This window comes from Abramis brama (genome assembly GCF_963993115.1).
Source record: "Abramis brama genome assembly, chromosome: 7".
Taxonomy (NCBI): Eukaryota; Metazoa; Chordata; class Actinopteri; order Cypriniformes; family Leuciscidae; genus Abramis; species Abramis brama.
In genome coordinates this window covers 11,298,474-11,316,694 of record NC_139969.1, presented here as the reverse complement: position 1 = coordinate 11,316,694, position 18,221 = coordinate 11,298,474, and the positions used below count along the sequence as shown (strand labels likewise).

The following is an 18,221-nucleotide window of genomic DNA, read 5'->3' as shown; positions in this document are numbered from 1 at the left end:
CCTCTTGGCTGAGAGCTTTAGCAGATTCTGAAGAATACAGCAGAATTAGCTGGTCTATGCTATTCAATTTAGCAAGGATTAGTAATTATGTTGTACATACACTGCCCGGCCAAAAAAAAAAAAGTTACTGTTTGGATTTAAATAAGCAAATGCTTAAGAGTCTATGACTAGATAATTATTGCAGTCATTATTATGTTTCTTGCATTTTATATGTTTGGCAACAGTTCTTCTAACCCTAATTGATGGAGTGGGTAGCTTTTCATTTCTAAAAACAACCATGTAGAAAAACACAAGGGCAGTTGTAGCCTAATGGTTAGAGTGTTACACTGGTAACCCGAAGGTTGCGGGTTTGATTCTCAATACCAGTTCCCTTGAGCAAGGCATCTAACCCCCAATTGCTCCCTGGGCGCCACAGCAAAAATGGCTGCCCACTGCTCTGGGTGTGTGTGTTCACTATTCGTAATATGTGTGCAGTCTCTTTAAGGGTTAAATGCAGTGGACATCTTCTGTGTATGGGTTGCCATTCTTGGCCTTCACATATCACTTTAACTTTCACATCAGGGCCATATTCCAGGATGGCAAGAGTTCACTTCAAAGGTGTTCGAAGGCATTCACGCACAGCTCGACGAAGGCTGTCCCAATTCAAAGGCTCCTTCTAATGCGGCCTCGAAATGCGCCCTTGTTTTGCGGGCCATGAAGGATACAACAGATGGACCCTTCGCAGACCCTTCGAAATAAATGTTGTGATGGAACATATATCCCATGTTTTCTGGAAATGGGGTTGTATATTAGCATCCACACCAACAGTAGATAACGTTCTTTTTATTATAAGCACACGCTGCCGCTTTAAATGCGCAAGCTTTTTAAAATTTAGGTGGATTCTGATTGGCTGTCAATGTTTTTAGCAGCTGAAAACAAAATTCTGAAAGTGATTTCAACAATATTGTTCCTCTGAGCCATTAACATTATAGTTGTGGTGTGAACCCCACTATTCCTTTAAATTTACGATTTTCAAAACAGAACAGGCCTTAAGCCTCCAAACAATCAGGAATACAGTGCTTTCAATAAGTGCTATTTATTCTGGTGAATCCTGATGTTAAAAAAAAAAAAAAAAAAAAAAAAAAAAAACCTTAGGATTTGGTTCATTACAAATATACTTTTAAAAGCTGCCATTTATTAAGCATACATCCCTTCTGTTTTGTTAAAAAAAAAAAAAAAAAATCTTCACTTTATATGAATGCACCAATCAGCTACGGAAGGATATCCAGTCAAACAGCTGATCTCAGAGATTCTGTTGATCAGTCTTTTATTTGCTCAAGAGATCTAATTACATAAAATGTCCTATATATGCAGTCGTGTATGTTATAGTCCGTCCTACATCCGTCTAGAGTTCAGAGCCAGACATCAGCCTCCTAAGCGTGTCTGACGACTCTGCTCGAATCCAGGGCTCTGTAGTAGCTGTATCAATGGAACTGGGCCAGCCAGGAGACGTCAGGGTAAAACGTTCATCGCGACGACCAGCTTCATCTTCATCATCATCATCAGAGCAGCCACCTAAACACATCATTGAAATAAGTTCTGGATCTTAAAAGAATCACAGAACATTCACTGAGACAAACACACACCTGCTGTGGTGTTGTGATGACCGAAGGCTTGTAGTCTCTTCATCCTGAGAGTGTTTGTGTCTCTGATTTTCCTCAAACTGAGGGACTGCTGCTGCACCGGCTGCTTTCCTGCAGCCTACACACACACACACTTTATTTTAGAGTTATATGGATGTAAATCATATGCAAAACAAAAGATTAGGAATTATGTAGTGACAAAATCAAAACCCAAGTATGTTAGTTCCTGACATTGGCTGCGTCCAAAATCGCACACTCTCGAGTAGGTATTTATTTTGAATAACCACTTCAAATGTTTACTACTGTAGTATGAATGTATTCTGGGCATACTACATTAACCATGTTGTCATTATCCTGTGCCCTACAGTACCAGTGTCAGTGCCATTCACAAATCCTCTCCCGTGGCCTTATGGGAGAGTAAAGTGTCTATCATATGCATACTTCAGAATCTCGGCAGAAGTTGTAGGTCATCCAGGTATTTTTTTATTTATTCTTTTATGAGTACTGTGAATTTGAACATACTTGTTCTTTTGTCACATACTGTTTTTTGCTTACTAACCAGCCCCTCATCCGACTTTATCAGGTGCATCCTGGGATGCTATCAGTATTAAAACAGTACTCAAACAAATGTATTTATAAACAAACACTACTTTTAAAAACAAAACTAGGCAAATATAAATTGTGAACAATATTTTTGTATATAATTTCCACGAGAAGCGGTTGTTGTTGGTTGAGAAAAATGATGGTTCATAAATAATGCCAAAGACACCCTGTGGTGAAAATCAAGCTTTTAATGTTGTTTATATGTCTATGTGGTGTTTTTAATGTGCTTTAAGACAAACCATGTGCAAATTCATAAGTCAACACCATTGCAGAGTATTTTCTCTTTAAAACTGCCCTGAACCAAAGACGCGGTTTGGACCCTGAAATCGCTGGTGTTTCTGACGCCACAAACTACCTGTGTGATCGTCAATGAGTGGATCTCTGAGCTGGTGTGAATGATTGGAGGCGGGGCTAATTTACATATTCATAGAATCACATATTCTATATGAGGCAAGGGTGTGGTTATTTTAAGGCATGAAGAATTGCGTTGTTTAAATATATCATTTTGGTGATCAAAGTTGAGTTTTAAGGGATAAAATTATTGATTACAGGGGGACTTGTAATCAATAATTTGCATTTGCATATCATGAATTGTGTGAAATGTAGTTGAGTTCTTTTTAGGTATCAGACAATTGTCCATAATATCTGTAATAATTAATCAACTGACACATGAAGAAAAAACAACTGACAATAAAATGCATGCAATTTTGTAAGTATAAATTGTACTTTAGTCTATAAGAATTTGGAGTCACTATACATGCATATGTTTAGATGCGAATTACCTGAAGGTTTGCTAGTCTGCGTCGTTCTCGTGCAGATGGCTTAGGAGATTTCCTCTCAACATCTGGAGGAAGCGGGAAAGCAACTCCATTCTGATCTAATGTTATATAATAAATCAACAGTATGAATAAAAAAAAAAAAAAAAGAATATGCATGAGAAAGTGATATTTAACCATCAAAAACATCTTGTAAAATGTTTGAAAAGTAATTTATTTTAAAGAAAAATATTAACACACATTTGGTTTGATATTTTGTTATATAATGCAAAAACATGCATACATTTTTAAGTGTGCTCTAAGTATATAGATACATTTTGGGGCAACTGTATATAATAAAATAACTTTTTTTAATACTTATCAAACAATTAAAGAAACGTGTGTGATCCCACCGATAAATTCACTCTCTGACAGAAGCACAGATCCTCGTCCCCCCTCAAGTTCTCTGTTCCTCTGTGTGACAGGAAAAACAGAACTGCCATGTTAAACATCATTCAGTCTTAACTCAGCATCACAAGTACTGCTTGAGCTGCTTCTGATACCGCAGAACACAACAGAAACAACCAGCACAGGACATAACAAGCACTTCTTACATTCATAAAACAGGAAGACTTACAGACTGCCTTGGTCTAGGAAGCGGCATAAAGGCATCTGAGAAATACAGGGGAAAAAAGTGTTAGTTTCTGCATGAAAGATGAATTTACATAAAACCAAACATTAAAGTGAGCTCTCATTTCAGTCACAATATTTAATTGTAGCCAACTACAAATTACTTTAGTATGATTTGACCTGTTTTATAGTGAAAGAAATACCAAAAGACACATACAGACACTCAAATTAATATTTATTTTAGTCATTTTAATCCTCATAGCTCAGATTTATATTAGTATAACAGCCAATTCTTTTACCCCTGTACATGATGTCAAAGGATTTCTTTGAGCTGATTGGCTCAGTGCCACGGGAGGAGGGGCCTCGAACAGGCATACGCATGCGTGCCATGTCAAACACATCCACCCTGGGCCTACAAACACACACACAATGCTATATAATGAAAATAGTCACAGTTATTCACAATATTGCTAATAATACAGAAAGTCCTTAATAAAAATATTATAGGCAATTTATGAAAGTGTTGTGTTATTTATGTGTTATTGATAAGTGTTGCACAGTGACAATGTACTGAACAGTTTTACTAGGCTGGAACGTCGTATTGTATTAGTGTAGCCATACTAACCGATCAGCATCCAGGACCAGAACTATTGTTTAAAGTCATATACATTTTGTGAATATGATACTTTTAGATACAGGCTTTCCCCAAATCACTAAAGTGACCTCGACGTCCGGGTTAGCAGTAGCATTAGCCATCAGGCCTGTTAACCGTTGCCAGTGCGCCCGCGCACTGAAGCGTTTTTTATTTATTTAATTCAAAATTAACAGATCAGATTTAATGTTATACCTTGACAAACTATACATAATTAAAAAGATATAATACTCAAGTTTCAGTATTTGACCACTATTGTATTCTGAGAAACTCATAGTGACAGTTATGTCTTAATTTGTGTCAGGAGTTATGAAATGAAAAAATGAGTCGATACCTTTAATATGAATTATGCGCGTCAGCCGCTTTCATTCATAAAAAACTCTGTGCTGTCGTCATGACAGCGATACACAAAACAACGTCCTTCAGGGCTTTTAGCTCAAAAATGTGCAGATTTGGAGAAATATTGATAGATTCTCATAGATTTACATCATATTTCTATAGACAGGAATAATATTTATTGAATTTATACCCAAATGCGTCGATGTAATCTTTATGAGCGTTTGGTACTCTGATACTGTGTTTTCAATTCATACCAATAGCCTGAGGGCGCTATTATGCACAATAATAGTCCATATAGAACATGAAGAAGAGCCATGATCATGTGACATTCCAGGACGTCACTGATACACACAAAGCTACAGAGATCGCGCTGTAACATGCAGATAAAGATGTTTTGAAGACAATAAACATGATTGCAATGATATTTGAGTTACCTGTGTTTTTCAAGCCATGCCAGGTATTTTCATAATAATAGGTTATATTTATAATGTAATGCTAATCTATATAGACTATCATTGCGCAGAATAATATACCAATAGTATATTTTCTGTCAGATTTTTTTATCTGAAGCCAAATTAGATCACAGAAGATTATTTAAAATACTCGACTTGCGTTATAAAGTAAGTTTGGAGCACAAACATGGTTTTAATCTCATAAATTGTCGTGTATTGATGGTGTGCTAAGCTAACATGCTAGCTAGCCCTAGGTGCACCTGCCACTAGCAGTTATACTTTTATAATTTTTTGAATGCTTACTGAAATGTTTCCTTATTCAAGAAATGCATTTGATACAGTTTAAAATGTGAGGTGAACTTTGAAAAAAAAAAATTAGGGACTGAAACCCGATGAATAGCCTGTGAATAGCCAGTCGTTAGTAACTATAATGCAGACAAAATAAATGCATATTTAGAGCCATAACCAGGCTGGAGAGGTGTGAATGTGTGCAGGGGGAGACTGAGACTGAATGGGGATCGTTTGCACCACAAAACAATAGAGACAATATACTGGATAGATGGTTAGAAGATGACAATAAACATCAGAAGCATTTTAGCGTCAAATCAAAATAAAGTCATTTGACATGGTCTTGAAAAACATTTAACTAAATGCAGAGTTTTGGACTTATTATCTTCAGATTTTAAACATAAAATGTTTAGACATGTAGTGCATTTCTAGATAGCTACAGTGCCAACTTCAATTTTATTTTCATGAGGATGTTTCATAAAAATTAATTTCTAATAACTTTACAAAACTTTGAAGCTATTTATAACAATTTTTGTCATTATGACAATAATTAGTTCTACATTTACAATAAACTGCCAGGTGTCAGCTTTCAAATGAGATCATACTTGTGCTTTTAGTACAAAGGGTTCATGAACTGTATCTGTTTCAGTTTGGGTATGTCATTTCTGGGGATTTTTCAAAAGTGGGGTTGCAGCTTAACAGGTTAAATAAACTCCTGATGTACTTACAAACTTTACAATGCCTCATTTTATGAGTACAGAACCTATTTGTACTACTGTAGAAGTTTGGTACCATTCCGGGCTTTATTAGTGGGGTAATTTGCGAGATACAAACTAGGATCCATTAGCGCCTGCACTAAGCCATTCGGCTGATATCTCTAAATAAGCTCTAACTTTAATAATGTTCAACTAAGGGAAAAAAAGCTTCTGGGGGGGTGTTTGGCTCGAGGTCATGGTGCAAATTACCCTAGGTTGAAATTACTCCGAACCATCATGGCACAAACCAGCCATGACTGGGAAAGGCTGATGCTTAAGCCTCTAAAACAGTACAACTGTAGTGACCTGCTGCTGTATTCATTCACAGTAGGTTGATGAACAGGTCAAGTGTGACAAATGATTAACACATTCCTTCAGTGTCAGACTTAAATATTAGACAAACATTATAAAACACTAACAACACACTGTACCTGTCAGTGAAGGGGGAGGGGAGAGGCTCCCACTCTGTCTGCAAGAGCTGCTCCTCCAGACGCTGTTGTTCACTGCGTAGACGTCGTCTTAACACACTCAGCTCATTAACAACCTCACTTCTGTCTTCTGAAGAGAAGACAAACATGTACAGTAAACCCTCAAAAATGGACTTGTAAGGATGGTATTAGCTAATTTATAAGCAGACCAAACAAATAAATTAAAATGTTCATAACCAGAACAAAAATAAAATGTTCTTAACTTAGTCTATAAACTAAATTCAATACTAAAAATCACCTACACTGTAGGGACTTCACATAATTAATAATGGCTTGACGATGGACTCATTTTTTAATTCAAATCTCAAATTTACATATGATTTCTGTAAGGGTCAGGTTTAGGGTTAGGGTATAGCAAATATTATTAGCTTAAAATAAAAACAATAAAAGTCAATAGAACATTTTCATCATGATATTACTCTCTGTTCTCTGATGGTTTCTGTGTTCTGGAGATGTAGGAGCCCGAAACGGAGAGAAATCCTGAAGAATATACAGAAACAAGTGAGTGAGAAGTGAACATGAGTTATGCAATGTTTGTTTGTTCAAGTAAATGTCTGAGTTTAATGAAGTGTTTGTTACTGTAGCGTTTGAAGGGTTGCGGTGTTTATTCTGTAAGGTGGGGATAGGAGGGGATGGCGCACGTTGAACCTATAAAAACATCAGAGTTAGTGATGACAAAACAGTTGCACACAATCACTACTTCTATGGACAGCAAATTTTTGTTCTGTCATGACAACTCTCCGAGTGTTTAGCATGGTAATGGATATGATCTGTTACACTGCTGCTGCACAGCTGCTGCAGAGCAAGTAAGGGACTTGCTACTGCCAATACATACACAACACGCTGCTGTGAGCAAGTAAGACGAGCTTGCTGGTGTACAATATAGCATACCTAAATTACCCGTAGCAGATCTATACAGGTGGAGCTGGGGAAGGAGGAGGGTTTCTGAAAGTGTGCTGCAACTGCTTTTTGAAGTATTTGAAGGTTGAGCAACGAGCTCATTGGCTACTGATACAGCAGGAACCAATCAGCTGTGCGCTATAGAGAATGATGTGATTGCAGCAGATTGAGTCAAGGACCTATCAGCCTGTGCTATCTAGATTTTCACGACAGAAATTTGTATCTATGCTAAAACACACATATACAGCTTATGTGAATTATAGCTCATTGCAATAAATTCACATCCACACTCAGAGAGAACCACACACCTGTTGCAGCCGAATTTGTCTCTTTTGTTGTTCCTGTTTTTGGAAAGCTGCTCTCTCTTTTTCTTCTTCTTCTTCTCTCTTCTTTTTCTCTGCATCCCTCCGTCTCTCCTCCGCCAGACGAACAAGTTCTTCATTCTTCAGTTTTTGCTACAAAAAATATCATAAGTTTGCTTAAAGTCAGCGGTGATGGTGCTCATGCACTGGAAAATGAGAGACAACAACATTTGATGCCATTTCTTTAAGCACTTGATGGCAAAATGTGATTTAAAGTGAACACATCTCTGTTAAATCATTAATATTTAATCAATTGTTTAGATTAGACCATGAGTAGGAGATTTTTAATAATTGCTTTAGGCCACTGATATTGAAAAATTCTGTTGATAATCATTTTCCTGTTATGAAATCTATATTGAAAAACCAACAGAGGAATCCACACACCAAAACAATTCAGTGTTCAAGGCCCATTGAAAAGTAGTATTTTACGCACCCGTAACATACTTTATGTATAAATTGGCACAAATGTTTGAATATTTTTTGTCATGAAATATATTAAAATTATAGAATAAACTATATTAAATTAAGTTCTATAATTTTATCTAAAATTATTAAAATTAAACACTTTTTAAAATTTAATTTTAATTTATTTCAAATTTAAGCATCACAACATTATAATACACAGAATGAAGATGGACAGTCATTTAGAGAATTGCTAAATCGTACATTTAACTGTGTTATTAAATTATTAGTGTTTTTTTAAACATCAACTTTAAGTGAGCATTACAAAAGTTAATCTAAAAAATGAGCATGCACAATTTATTATCCAATATTGACTAATACTGAAATTGACTCTTAGCTGATATGGGACTGATGCATCCCTAAAAATATGACAGGCAGGAGCGCATGCGTCTGTCTGACCTCCATCTCTCTGCGTTTCCTGCTCTCCTGCTCCTCTTCATACTCTCTCCTGATTTTCTCTCTCTGTTCTGTCAGTCGTCTTTCCTCCCTCTCCTCCTCGGCCCTCATCCGCTCTCTCTCCTCCGCTTGCTTCCTTCGCTTCTCTTCCATCTAATGCCACAGACATATAAAGGAAAAAAAACATACAAAGATCATTATATTTATGGTGTTTAATTACAGGTACAGTTGGGGTCCAAAAGTTTTCAAATTGAATCACACTGAAAATCTGTGATTCAATATCTAATTTAATCCTGAATATTACACTTTAGAATTGAATGAATATGAGTGTGAAGAGTCTGTATGTATATACACTACCATTCAAAAATTTGGGTTGGTAAGATTTTTTTTTTTTTTTAAACAAGTCTCTTATGTTCACCAAGGCTGCATTTACTTGATCAAAACTGAAAAAAACTGTAATATTGTGAAATATCATTACAATTAAAAAAAAAAACTTTTCTATTTTAATGTATTTTAAAACGTAACTTATTCCTGTGATGCAAAGCTGAATTGTCAGCTTCTTTACTCCAGTCCTCAGAGTCACATGATCCTTCAGAAATCATTCTAATACGCTGATTTGGTGCTCAATTCTTAATATGATCAATACTGAAAACATTTGTGCTGCTTAATATTTTTGTGGAATTTCTTTGATGAATAGAAACTTCAAAAGAAAAGCATTTATGTGAAAAAGAATGTTTAGTAAAATGTCAAATCAATTTTATGTGTCCTGGCTGGATGAAAGTTATTAATTTCTTCTTAAAAATTCCTAGCGACCCCAAACATTTAAACTGCAGTGCATGTGTGTACCTGCTGTTTCAGGTATGCTTTGTACTGGTCTTGCTCCTGTAGTTGCTGGGGTGACAGCATCTGATTGAACACATTTCCTCTTGCAAACTGTGGAGTGTGTGTCTCAACAAAACCTTCAGAAACAAACACATACAACTTAGTTGAGAATGTAAACATTCGCTAAAAACACATCATACATGTTTGTATTTGAGCTAAAACATGTGTGCTAGCATGTTACCTGGCCTCTCCGGTATTTGTGCTGCTGCTGCATTCAAAAGGTGCATCTGCTTCAGATCAGCTACACACACACACATAAACACATCATTTCTATAGCCAAAAATTCCATTACTAACAGATTAGCTGGAGATCTAAGTCATAGTAAATAAGTCATACTGATTAGATTTCCAGTGCTGTCTCTGAGTGGTGCACCACCTCCGCCCCTTCCCCAGGGTTCATATGCTCTCATATCAGCATCAAGTTCTGCATCCAGTCTTCTCTTCTCCTCTCTGTCCACCCTCCTCTGTGCAGCCCGCTCCTCTATCTACCCACGGGGCACACACACACACACACACACAAATAAACAAACTAATAAGCTGGAAGTCTTCATTAGGAAGCATTCTATTGTACTTTTCCAAGTAGAGAGTTAGACTACATAGATTAATGCAAAACCATATTTAAAGGGATAGTTCACTCAAAAATGAAAATTGTGTCATCATTTACTCACCCTCAAGTTGTTCCAAACCTGTTTGAATTTCTTTCTTCTGCTGAACATAAAAGATATTTTGAAGAATACGGGTAACCAAACGGTTGATGGACCCCATAGTATGGAAAAAAATACTATGGAAGTCAATGGGGCCCATCGAGTGTTTGGTTACTGACATTCTTCAAAATATCTTCTTTTGGGGTCCACTTTATTTTAAGGTGTCATTTTTACAGTGATTTAAGTGCTGAGTAATATTAAGCAACTACATGTACTTACTATAGGGTTAGGGTAGGATTAGGATTTGGTTGAGGGTTAGTTGCATGTAATTATGCATAATTTACTGTTAATACTATGGTAAGTACATGTAACATATGTACTGTAACAAGGACACTGTACAATAAAGTGTTACTTCTTTTGTGTTCAGCAGAAGAAAGAAATTCATACAGGTTTGGAACAACTTGAGGGTGAGTAAATGATGACAGAATTTTAATTTTTTGGGTGAAATATCCCTTTAACAAAGACAAACCCACTGTTGACTATGTCATAAAGACATACTGTTTAATATGCAGTAAGGACACACACCTGCTGTCTGAGCTCCTCTTTATAGCTGAGTCTGTTCTTCTGCGCTTGATGTGCAGGAAACACTGAAAGACCTGAACCCACACCTTCCAGAAACATCCTGAAACACACAAATAAAGTGCAAATACTCCTCAAATTAAAATGTGTATTAGCTGTCTGCATACAGGCATTTGGTTTAAAAGTGTATCTTTGATGGTGAGAAAAAAAAAGGCTGAAGAAAGTACCATAGAAAGAACTACCATAGAAGTTTTTGGTAATTAGGCTGAGAGTTTGGTCTGAATTGGTGGTAAATGGATTGGATTGGACTGAATTGGTTTTCAATTAAGGTTACAAGTTGTTGAGATAATGGTGCCACTAATGACCTCTCCTTTGATAGTGATAGTTCACCCAAAAATAGAAATTATGTCATAATTTACTCATTCTGATGTCATTCCAAAAAACTTTCTTTCTGCTGTGAAACACAAAAGAAGATATTTTTAAGAATGTTGGTAACCCAACAGTTTTTGTGCCCATTGACTTTCATTGTCAGGACAAGCGAATTTTTTTTTTTGACTTCCACAGAAGAAAACATTTTTGGGGTGAACTACCCCTTTAAGTCGGTATGTTTTGATGTACACAACTAACTAACTTGTTCCTAATTTGTTTGTATCATCTGGTTCTAACACAAGATCATCATAAAGAAAGTAGAAGAGTTGTTGCCATTGGTTTGCTGTCATTGTTGTCAGCTGGAAATGTAATTGTCAATTCTTTTAATACGTCACAAAGTGACTCTGGAGAAACTGGATATTGTTTGTGTCTAATGCTGCGTTCCAGACAACTCGGAATTGAGATTTTTCCCACCACCTACTTGTAAATAACGTCTGGAATGCCGCATAAAGTCGGACATCCGACCTGTGAAATTGGGTCAGATTAATCAACCCCGACCTCATCAGCGACTCAAAATGAGTCATTTGACGTCACTTCCAAGATGGCGGCAAGTCCTGCTTCCAACGAGCATAGTGTAGAGCTACCTTATGTCAAATGTAAAAATAAACTTTATCATTAGACATTATGCTTATACAATGATACTTTAATCATTGCTTTTTCGTCAGCTGTCAAAGCGAATGGCAGCATTTTCTTTTTTTGACATTTAATTGACGCAAAAACATGAAATGCTCTCGTTGTGTCATGGCGACATCATGTGGTCAACATGTGAGCATGACGTTTGACTAACTGGAACTCGCTGATGTCAGAAGTAGGACATTTCAACTTGGACCTTGTCGCGAACTTGGCATTAAAGTACATGACAGATGGAAGAAATTATTTAAAAATATATATTTGTCAGAAACAGGACAATCAGAAAGCTGGAAAGTTAGCAGATCCAACACTCAGACTGATGCTGGACAACTTTACCTGGTGTTAATGCCTGCTTCTAAACAACCACAAATTACAATCAGAAATGTGTCTGGAAAATTGCATTTGTGTGAGTGTGTGTGACGGCTGCACTCTTACTGTCTGTGAGTGCTTCTGCTGTGCTCGTTGTGAGGACTGAGTGGGTGTGGCTCTCCTGATGATGTTGGAAAAGAAACTCCCGCTATTGGGCCATCTGTGGAAACACACACACTCATGATGTAGCAGTGGGAATCATATGCTGAACGCGTTTAAAAACTGGTTTTCATGCTGAATGTATTCAACTGGTTTTGCTGCAGGATCCAGAATACACAACACAGTGCCAACATTGTTTACAGCACCAAAGTAAACAAAAATGTCCTTAAAAATGTACACTGAAATGCATTCATGTTGATGGTTTCATGCTCTCATCAGCCAATAATTTACTGCACAAAACCATGTTCATCTTCATTGCAAGTAAATTTATATTTAATGTAGTCTGTTGGGTCATAAGTGTTAGAGATGCGCGGATGGGCTATTATTTCATCCGCAACCGCATCACAAAACTCATCATCCATCCGCCATCCATCCGCACCAACGTTTTTGACCAATTTTCAAAACCGCACCCACCCGCCATCCACTGATTGGTGTATACATATATTTTTCATTTGATTGGTTCAACCGCCCGCCACCCGCCCGAATTTAATTTAAATATTATTTTTCGTCACGTCATCCGCCCAAGTCCGCGGCTGTGACCGCCAACCGCGCATCTCTAATAAGTGTGTCTTACAGGCTCTGCTGGGGCTCAGCAAACTCTCAGAATCATTATTTGGAGTCTTATAGGCATCTGCAAGGAATGGGAGGTGAGTGGGGATAAACGGCATCCTGTAGAAAGAAAAAATGTTTGTGAGTTTAAAGTGCAGCATGTGTGAATATGTGTGTTTGTACTTGTGTATATCAATGCATACCTGCATGGAGACAGAGGGTCTGTCCTGTATTGCAGAAGACCCTCAGGAGGCTCGGCAGTGTCCAGACGGAAGATGTCATCCCTAGGTTGCTTTCTGTATGCGGGCGCCTCACTCACATAGAGCTGCTTTAAAGGAACAAACCAGAAAATCAACACAAGAACATCACCAAATATGTGCACATTCACAAACACACACCTTGTTACCTTTTTCTCAGCATCTGTTACTCTCGCAACTCTCAGGTCCAGTTCCTTTTCCCTAAAATAATTGAATTACAGGTTGTTCATGAAAGCTGCATAAAGCTGCATTTAGCCTACCATCTCTTTAATGATCCATGAAGAAAGAAGTCAGGTTTGTAACGTCATGAGGGTGAGTAAACGATGTCAGAACTGTAATTTTCGGGCGATTTATCCATCGAACATTATTTCTTTTGAGGTAATGACGTCAACCAAATACACCAGTCAGACAATTTTGCATGAACACACACCTCCTGCGACTCTGTTTCTCTGCAATTTGTTCTTGTAGTTCACGTCTATAATGCTCCTTTCTCCTCTTCAGTGCGGACTCCAGATCTGTTGCACCTGTCAATCAAATTCAGCCATGTCAGAAGCCTGAGCATCAGTTAATGTCAGATAAAGGGATAGTTCACTCAAAAATAAAAATTCTGTCATCATTTACTCACATTCATGTCGTTCCAAACCTGTATGACTTTCTATCTTCTGCGGAACACAAAAGAAGATATTTGGAGAACATTAGAAACCAAACAGTTTTGGGAACGACATGAGGATGAGTAAGTAAGTGATGATTCATTTTTTGGGCAAACTATCCCTTTAAAATCAAGTCAGAATCAATCTCAATTGAATGAAGTATCACTTCTTCAATTATTGAGCCAATCAAAACAGTAACAAGGACCTCTAACCAATCAGAATCGCAATACTGAATTACCTATTAGGATTCCAGTGGTGAAAACTGTGTCCTGACTGGCCCCAGACACAGATCTTTCATTGGCTTGGGTTGCAACAGATGCCGACATTCTACAACAGTGAAAGAGCAGTGATAAATGTGGGTCCAAACCATTCTGCCATTCAAAATACTAATAAATAAAAGTGTCCAGCTTGCCAATACTGTAAAAGAAGAAATTTAATCTGTGTATGTGTCTTTTACCTGTTTCTGTGCTGTAGTTTGCTCGTGTGATGCCCTGTCTCTGTGTACAATTCTTCTCTTCTTATGAGAAAGACAGAGATAAAGATAATACCATTACTATATACAATCAAAATAAATAATATACAAAAAAATCAGTCCATAGAGAACACGAAATGAGTCACCAATTCTAAACATCTCTCTCTCTGTCCTCACCTGTTTGCTGTCCTGGTGTCTCTCTCTTTCTGATGTCGTCTCCCTTGTAAAAGTATGAGTTCTTCATCACTGCAGTCTTCCTCAGAGCTACACACACCCCATCCCAGACCACACACCTCTGTAAGGGTGGCCACATTCCGCACACGGACCGTCTGAAAAAGCGAGCAAGCGTTTTGTGAGTGAGAGACTTGCCCATACAAAACAGAACTCTGGGAGAATCATTGTACAGTAATAATATCCGATGGTAATATCATGGTAATTTATGATACAGTAACAGATGATGAGGCTTTTCTTATGGGAAGACAGATATCAGAAAGTGGGGAGTTGGGTACACAGTATTACCATTTTGAATTTACAGTATTTACCTTTTATGTACAAAAACATGTTAATCCCATAGTACTTTTTAGTAAATGTGAGAAATATTGTGTTAAATAAAATCAAAATACATTTTGCTTTACTGTGTATCAGAATAGTCAGCTGTCCTGCATGACAGCACTGATCTCAGCGATAGGCGAGAGCAACAGATTTAGAAGGGAACTCTCAACCTCACAGAACAGTAACTGTGCAGTACCTTGTGAAAAAGAAGTACACTTTAGCATACTTGTTAAAAATGTACTTATTGTGGAAATAATATCCCTAAAAAGACTATTAAGTGTGAACCTGAATGTAATGCTTTCTAAAACTTAATTGCATGTTATTTGCAATTAAATGAAAATGTGTTATAGTTTAAATTTATATTAAATGTAATTAGTTGAACTTAAAAGAGCTTTTTTGGATCATAACCCTAAACTGATAAGGCATATACAAGGAGGGAAACACAAACAATCAGGCTTTAGATCCAGTACTGTACCCTGGGTATTCTTCTTCTCTCTGGAACTGTGTGAACGTCACCAGCATCCCAGTGATCTTTCTTCAAGAGACACAAAGACAGTGAGAAATGAAGATTGGGTCTCATTCACTAAGTGTGCATACACACAAGTGTGTGTGTAAAATCTACGTACAAGCGTTTTTACAAACAAATCATGATTCACCAATAACATTTGTACTAAATATTTATTCTACATTTATAAAAAATTTAGGAACAACTGAAACCACACATACGTGAAAATCACATACTCTAGGTGGCTTCATAATCGTGTTAAGATTAAATTTTATACATAGATAAGATATTTCATTTCAAATATACTCCATCATATACAGTGAAGTAAAAAAACTGTTACAGCTTGAGCTGTGAGGTTTCTCTGTATAACAATGCAGATGCGTGTATGTACAGCTAACTAATGAGACATCTATAATCTGGGTCTGTATAAAAGGTGTTCAATGTGTATAAAAGGTGTTCAATGTGTATGAACTGATTTTGAGCCACGCTTGGCACTGCTTGAGGATCTTTCTGCGTGTACTCTCAGACAGGAGCGCATATTTAGAGAGCGTCATATGTTTGCTGAGAGTGACGAAAGGCTGGAAAGGAAAGTGCAGAAAGCCCTTATATGGAAATGGTTTGGGCATGTTTTATACAACTGACTAACTTCAAACATGCAGCTGAGCTGCTCATTTAGAATACTCCAAATCTATTAATATTAGAACGAGGTTCAGAATAAATTAATGTGCTTAAATACGTTTCAAGAGAAATTCGCCTGTGTGAACAAATACGAAAATAACCATGCAATTATTTCTGAATAAGACTCAATTGTCTTTGAATATTGATATTTTAAGATCTTAATGGTCCTCATTGAAGACATTTGGGACAGGACACAAGTGTGCATGTATGTATACTGTAAGTGTGTCTCACCTCTGCCATGTATTTCCTGTAATCTTTCCTGAGCTCTTCTTGCAGTTTGTGTTTCTTTCTCTCATATTCATCTCCGAGCGGCAGACTCAATCCATCTACACGTTAAAATTACACATACACACCTTTAAAACCAGGTATGTATATAACAGAAATTAAATTACAACCTTATTAACAGAGCTGTACCTTGCTGACTTGTGCATGGAGAGATGTTCTCTTTCTGGAGAACATGGCCTGTCCGCCTCTGATACATCAAACAAATGAAACAACATTACAATGATGACCAATCAAACATACTTCATTATCCCCATCACCAACTCTCACCCTCATCTCCATGTAAGGGGGCTCCTGTTCCAGACAGGCCTTCTCTTCTGCTATCTTTGTCTTCTGATCTTCAAGAAACTTCTCCAATACCTCATCCATCTGGAATACATACAAATATTAAAGCAAAGCATATCAAACATAAACAGCGCCACCTGTAGATGCATATAGCTTATTATTCATAAACAATATGTGCAACAATTTATAATAAGGTCCCACTAGTTTATGATAATGCATTAACAAACATCAACTAACAGTGAGCAATACATCTGTTACAGTATTTATTCATCTTTGTCAGTGTTACTTAGTAAATAAAAGTACTGTTCATTGTTAGCTCATGTTAGCTCAGCTGCATAAACTAAGATTAATAAATGCTTTAGAAGTATTTTCTATTGTAAGTGCATGTTAACTAATGTTAACAAATGGAACATTATAAAGTGTTAGCCTACTACAATATCTATAAAAAATAACTATAGTAACAGTAAGTAAAGCTTTATTTATAACATTGTTTACAAAATGCTTTACAGAAGGCATATTGTATACACGTGATATGAAAATAAGTAGATACAAGAAAATACAATTATTATTAACCATGAAAAAAGAAATTAAACACAATAAGCAAGTAAACAATTAAATAAAGAAATGCATATAAAATGCACAGTTTAGATCATATAGTTGGTGTTATGACTGCAAATCCATAATAGATTTATACTGGGTAGAATTTCATTGAATCTAATTCAATGACATTGAGACATATTTAGGAATGCATGGGTGTGCAAATACTTATGAACCAGCCTTACAAACTATTTCTATAGGAACCATGTATGCCTCGCATATCCTCTGTTGCATGCATGCATACATATTACACACCGAGAGACAAAGTGCAATCACACACACCGAGAGACAAAGAGCAATCACACACACCTCTCTGAAGAACTCCTGGTGCTGAAACTCTGAAGTTTAATCCTCGGTTGGCACGACTCTGAATCTGAATCTGAATACATCTGTTCTTCCACTCCACAAAATAACCATTTGATCAGATCACACCGATATCAGACATGTTAATAACGTGACTTAAAGTGTGTTGTTTATTTACCTTGAATCTAAGGTATTAGCTGATGCAAACTCTAGCGAACTATTAATCTCAACAGAAAATGTACTGTCCTCGTTTCATTGGGGAAAGGGAATAAATATGTCATCTGATATTTGGATCTGTTCATATATTGAAAATAATCAAATGTTTTAAATAAACGGTATATTTATCGTATGTGATTGCTGATCTCTGGCCACCGGTCACATTGGAAAGACATAAATAACAGAGCGCCGTTTCCCCGTCTTTCACTTCCTCTCTTCCGCTATTCCTGTTTCCTCTCGCTGCTGCTGACTTATATAACTCTCGGATAGGCAGAAGCGGAAAAACGCTGTTCGGTCGTGACGTTTTCTAGGCCAACCCGGAAAAGGCCTTGAAATTAGAATAAAGGTTTTGAATTTATGAGAAAAATACATTTTATTTCCTTCCTTCATACCCTCTCTCTCTGTTCATTGCACACACACGTATCGTTTCGTGTGTGTGTGTCATTTCTGAAAAAAAAAAAAAAATCTCACGATACTTTA

At 36.9% G+C, this 18,221-nt stretch overlaps 1 protein-coding gene across 6 annotated transcripts; it reads right to left on the bottom strand.

The window, feature by feature from the left end:
- Nucleotides 1–1,207: 1,207 nt before the first annotated feature.
- On the bottom strand, nucleotides 1,208–17,983 carry cspp1b (centrosome and spindle pole associated protein 1b). Of its 6 annotated transcripts, none has more exons than XM_084119866.1 (29): nucleotides 17,704–17,970; nucleotides 17,532–17,622; nucleotides 16,611–16,709; nucleotides 16,473–16,530; nucleotides 16,290–16,384; nucleotides 15,351–15,410; nucleotides 14,501–14,652; nucleotides 14,309–14,365; nucleotides 14,090–14,178; nucleotides 13,632–13,725; nucleotides 13,351–13,402; nucleotides 13,148–13,272; nucleotides 12,970–13,064; nucleotides 12,303–12,396; nucleotides 10,815–10,911; nucleotides 9,923–10,070; nucleotides 9,768–9,827; nucleotides 9,551–9,663; nucleotides 8,708–8,857; nucleotides 7,793–7,939; nucleotides 7,164–7,232; nucleotides 7,004–7,064; nucleotides 6,528–6,654; nucleotides 3,910–4,022; nucleotides 3,618–3,652; nucleotides 3,394–3,454; nucleotides 3,008–3,102; nucleotides 1,626–1,740; nucleotides 1,208–1,554 (listed from the first exon to the last, which is right to left on the bottom strand). In XM_084119866.1, exons 3-29 carry the CDS (start codon nucleotides 16,707–16,709, stop codon nucleotides 1,385–1,387), a joined length of 2,631 nt encoding a protein of 876 aa, XP_083975992.1. In that variant the 5' UTR covers nucleotides 17,532–17,622; nucleotides 17,704–17,970; the 3' UTR covers nucleotides 1,208–1,384. The 6 variants fall into 6 exon arrangements, with proteins under 6 accessions (XP_083975992.1, XP_083975989.1, XP_083975988.1 ...); XM_084119863.1 differs by having other exon boundaries at nucleotides 14,309–14,368; nucleotides 17,704–17,844; XM_084119862.1 differs by having other exon boundaries at nucleotides 14,309–14,368; nucleotides 17,532–17,983.
- Between the last annotated feature and the right edge of the window lie 238 nt (nucleotides 17,984–18,221).

Bases quoted from the DNA above. Each gene is read 5' to 3' on its own strand.
- cspp1b (XM_084119862.1), bottom strand. From the start codon at position 16,709: ATGGATGAGGTATTGGAGAAGTTTCTTGAAGATCAGAAGACAAAGATA. The intron at 13,403-13,631 runs GTGTGTGTTCAT...CAATTATTTTAG, and splicing joins GAGAAACAGAGTCGCAGGAG to GGAAAAGGAACTGGACCTGA. The intron at 9,664-9,767 runs GTAACATGCTAG...TTGTTTCTGAAG, and splicing joins ACAAATACCGGAGAGGCCAG to GTTTTGTTGAGACACACACT.